The sequence below is a fragment of the Cicer arietinum genome, chromosome 2 (genome assembly GCF_000331145.2).
Source record: "Cicer arietinum cultivar CDC Frontier isolate Library 1 chromosome 2, Cicar.CDCFrontier_v2.0, whole genome shotgun sequence".
Lineage (NCBI taxonomy): Eukaryota > Viridiplantae > Streptophyta > Magnoliopsida > Fabales > Fabaceae > Cicer > Cicer arietinum.
Window position 1 is genome coordinate 12,055,775 of NC_021161.2, and position 4,293 is coordinate 12,060,067.

Genomic DNA, 4,293 nt, shown 5'->3' on the forward strand with positions numbered 1-4,293 from the left:
CTCAACATGGAAAGTTGTCACATAAAAATCAAGCCTTATCTCACCATAGTTGAATTTTGGTTGCATGATAAAATAATCATATTAGACCCAATTGTTTAAGGTTAAATTAAGCTTGATTAGTAGATAAAATAGGCTAGACATTAATTTTAGACATTTCTAGGTAAAGCCAAAGCTGATTGGTGTTTGTTTATAACAGTGAAAATTACATTTTAATCTCATCTACTACACATTAAATTTAGAGTTTTTTTTAGAAACTAAAATGCTACTTAGAAAGATGACAGTGAAGAACATTATTCACTGAAAACATAATTCAACATCCAAAGGAGAGTTACATTTGACATTTTTTGAGCCAACAACTAAAACATTAACTTACAAAATAAACGATATATAATATGAGAAAGGCTTTTTACTTAACAATATTAGGCAACTACTGCAACACACATTGTTTCTTTCTTCCTCTAAAACTTATTATGCCACTGCAGCAGCTACATTGCTTATATCTTCGTCTAAAACTCTAATTAGCGAAGGAGCATTCGAAAAACTTGTTTAGCTCTCTATCACTTGCAGCTTGACTAAATATTAACTGCTTACTTGCCTTACTTGTGAAACACATTGACTTAATTTCTTGTTCTCTGTCTGAATAAATTCAACAATTAATTTGATTGTAGAATCTGGTCTTTCCAAATGAGGAATATGTCCACAGTCGGGTATTTGGCGTAGAATTGCATCAGGTAATTCACAGTGTAGTTGCTGCAACAATAAGAGTTTAAAAGTGTCCACCTCAGTTGCAGTTATTAGCATCAAATATTGTTCAATAAAGGGAAAAAGTAGTGCTACATGATAACTAACCACTGCAAGTTTATTGTTGATGATGCGGTCATTTTCACCCCATATTATCAGGGTTTTCTGCTTTACCTGTTTAACAATTTCAAAACATCTTATTGTAAAGGAAATCAAGCTTCTGGAAATAAAATAATATCTAAGGTGCGGCCTAATCATACAAATATATTGTTTTCCTAGCGTGCGTATAACTTAAATCAAGAAACAAAACACAGATAGAAACACTACCATGCAATTTCAAGACATGTCATGGGTTCTTTGCATTACATTCTGGAACCTCTAATATCGATCTCACAGAAAGAAGCCCCTCGGTTGCTTTGGGGGAAAATGCATGGAATTTCAATTATATGTTGGATTGAATATCAGATTCTCAAACAAACCGACAACTAGTGCACTTATATCCAAGTTTCATATACTATTGACCATGGATATGATTGAAAAATTCATAAGCATTTTTCTTGCAATGTATATAGAGCCAAACTAATGAAAAAGCAAAAGCCCGATGATACTAACAAAAAGGAGCATTTTGATTACATTAAGAATTAAAACATAACAACAAGTAAGCCTTATCTTACTAGGTAGGGTCGGCTGCATTGATTAGACAATTACAGAACTAAGGACAGTACAATTAACAAATATGATGTTTCCGGTTACATATGATATTTTCTGAGGCAAAATTGACAACCAGTTGACAAGCATGTAACTACTGTCATATTACCCCTTGGAGAAGGTCCGATAAGAGAAATCATATTTCAAAGTATTCATCTGTTTCAAAAGGGATGCACCCCAAACTCCATAAAACTAACATATATATATATATATATATATATATATATATATATATATATGTGTTTCATACCTTTCTTATTAGGGAAGAAACATTGTAACCACCACTAGTCATGAAATCAACGGTAGCATCATCCCACCAAGGCAATAGGCAATGCAAGCGGCCCACCTATAAATATGATATATAAAAACTGTTAGAACTCTATATTCTTGAAACATTGGATAGACATTAGGGAACTTTTGTAATATCAAAGTGAACGCCGAACATGTTCCAAATGGCACAAAATGAAGAAAAAAATGTAAAAAATATATGAAAAGTAGTAAATTTAAGGATAGTGAAACTTACATTAGTCCCGTCAAGGATGGTGCGTAAGGACATGTTAGTGAAGGTCAAGTAATTGGCATATAAGCGTAATGGAAGGCTCTTCAATAAAGATACCTGATTCGGAATAGTGTCGGCAGTGAGTTATAATGATATGATTAACAATATGGGATTAAGGTTTTAGTACGATGGAGAGATATTTACTCCGGCATAGGCTACCGATCTAGGTAAAGTTGCTAAGTTTCCAGTCCCCTTTGAATATACACTAGCATCAATCAAAATAAGTTTATCTACCTGAAAAGATGAACTGCAAATAAATGACTAGAGCACACCAGAGTCATATGATGAACTCTTTTTTTAATAAAGAATCTTATTAAATTATTGGATGGCACATACAGCTTCTGGAAAATTGACCGTGAAGTCAATGGCAACGGCGGAGCCAAGACTTGGTCCAACCAATATCATTGGCCTTCTGATGTAGGACTTCCAAAACTGTTATAGATAAATACAACTCACCCTCAACACAGTGTGCAACATTGGAAGGAAAATACGAATTTTTGAAAGAAATTGACGATCGGTAAAGACAGCTAATTCTTCAGATGATAGTTTATGAACATAGTTTAACTGATAAGTTACCTCAATCAACATAGTTTGATACAAGGTTTGATAAACACACAGGGATACAACTTACAAGAGATGCATGTAAGTAAAATAACACATAAGAACCTGATAGAAGTGATTGCGCTTTGATACAACGTCACAAGGAGGAAGATTAGCTGATGTATAAAAGAAAAATTAGATATGAAAACATGAAGGAAAAAAAACCTCACAAAAAGAAACAAGGAACAAGATGCAAATAAATTAAAACAAACCTAAATCACAGAAACCCCAACCAAGAATGTCAATCGCCCAAGTCTCGAAACCAGCTTCTTCAAGCAATGGATATCCGTATCTCCATTCTAAACATGAACTGAATGATAAGACAGACATGAAATTCAGGATCAATTTGAGCATAAAATGTATTTAAACTTATTTTTTCTGTTGCAAAATTTGATCACCTATCAAAACCATGTAGAAGAACGATCGGAGGTTCCTTGCTCTGCACCAGTGGTTTCACACAACTGCTCATGATGGAATTTTCTGCAAAGCTAACCTAATTATATCAATGGAACAAATCAGACATTTATTAACTACAAAAGTTAGTTATGAGGAAAACCTATTCTTACCATAAGCACAATTGAAACAATTTTTTCAAATGAACAACAAAGCAGTGATTGCTATTCCAAATAAAATTGGCAGATGAACTGATTTTCTTGCAAAACACGTTGAAAATGAGTTCACAAATGTACAACAGGAAGAGAAAATTACACATCAACAGGGTTATGAAAATATAACTAGCTGCAAGCCTTTACTAAAATTATCAAATAATGCACACAGAATCAGTTTAGAGATCTCAGAGAGTGAAATGAAGACCATTCCTCCAAAAGAAAAAGTAATTTTGTTAATTGTGTATATTAATTCCACCAACCATTGTAGTACAGTTGAACTAAGAATAGCTTACAACAAATTTTACAAGAAACATTCTTTTTGTTTATATCCAAGATCCAGTGTATTGCAAAACTTTCAACAATCACTATAGCAGTGAGGGGCTGCCGCTGACCCTGAGAATCGGACCCGAGAGCACCAGGTCAGCCCAGAATATCTCGAATTGACCTTACAACCACTAGTCCAAGACACATTTTAGAACCACAAAAAATTTGGTGGTTTCTTTTTTCTCCGATGTTCCCAAAAGCCCCCAAAACACGTCTAGATTGCCCAATCCTGACATGTTTTGGCAAACCCAGACACAATTTGGGGGCTTTTGACATCATTGGACAGAGAAGAAACCACCAAAGTTTCTCATTATAATTGGTAAAGTTTTTGGAAGAACTGTATCTAAAGGCCCACAATAAATAACAACAACAACCACCACAACCAAACAAAATCAACACAATAGCCAAACATTTAGCAACAAAACAAAAAAAAAAGTACCCAATTACAGATTCAACAAATTTCCAGGTTTCTAAATCCCCCAAATAATGTTGCAAGATTATTTTGACACCAAAGATACCCTCACCATTTGAAGAATAAAATTAAATAAATTAAAAGAAAGCAAAAAAAAAACAAGTAGAACATAAATGTAGTAACAACGAAGTGAACTTAACAAGTAGTTGACTATTAACTTTCATTTATACTCCGTACTCATGAAACTTTACACAATGAATTTGTTAACATTAGTATTTTTGTGTAATGTCGTAATTTTTTATTTTCAATAAAAAAAACAGAGAGAGAGAGAAAGAAAGAGT

General features: G+C 33.4%; 1 protein-coding gene across 2 annotated transcripts in view; it reads right to left on the reverse strand.

Annotated features, from left to right (window-relative positions):
- Positions 1–275: 275 nt before the first annotated feature.
- LOC101505498 (alpha/beta hydrolase domain-containing protein VTE7-like) overlaps positions 276–4,293 on the reverse strand; it is a 4,435-nt gene continuing 417 nt past the window's right edge. Inside the window, exons 2-10 of one of the 2 annotated variants that reach the window (XM_004490114.4) lie at positions 3,007–3,101; positions 2,821–2,918; positions 2,675–2,724; positions 2,345–2,440; positions 2,153–2,242; positions 1,973–2,065; positions 1,700–1,795; positions 850–915; positions 276–750 (exon numbers count right to left, since the gene is read on the reverse strand). In XM_004490114.4, the coding sequence (XP_004490171.1) occupies positions 580–750; positions 850–915; positions 1,700–1,795; positions 1,973–2,065; positions 2,153–2,242; positions 2,345–2,440; positions 2,675–2,724; positions 2,821–2,918; positions 3,007–3,101 (855 nt within the window). In that variant the 3' untranslated portion in view covers positions 276–579. The remainder of the gene's footprint in view (positions 751–849; positions 916–1,699; positions 1,796–1,972; positions 2,066–2,152; positions 2,243–2,344; positions 2,441–2,674; positions 2,725–2,820; positions 2,919–3,006; positions 3,102–4,293) is intronic. The other variant, XM_073364906.1, reaches the window with a different exon arrangement.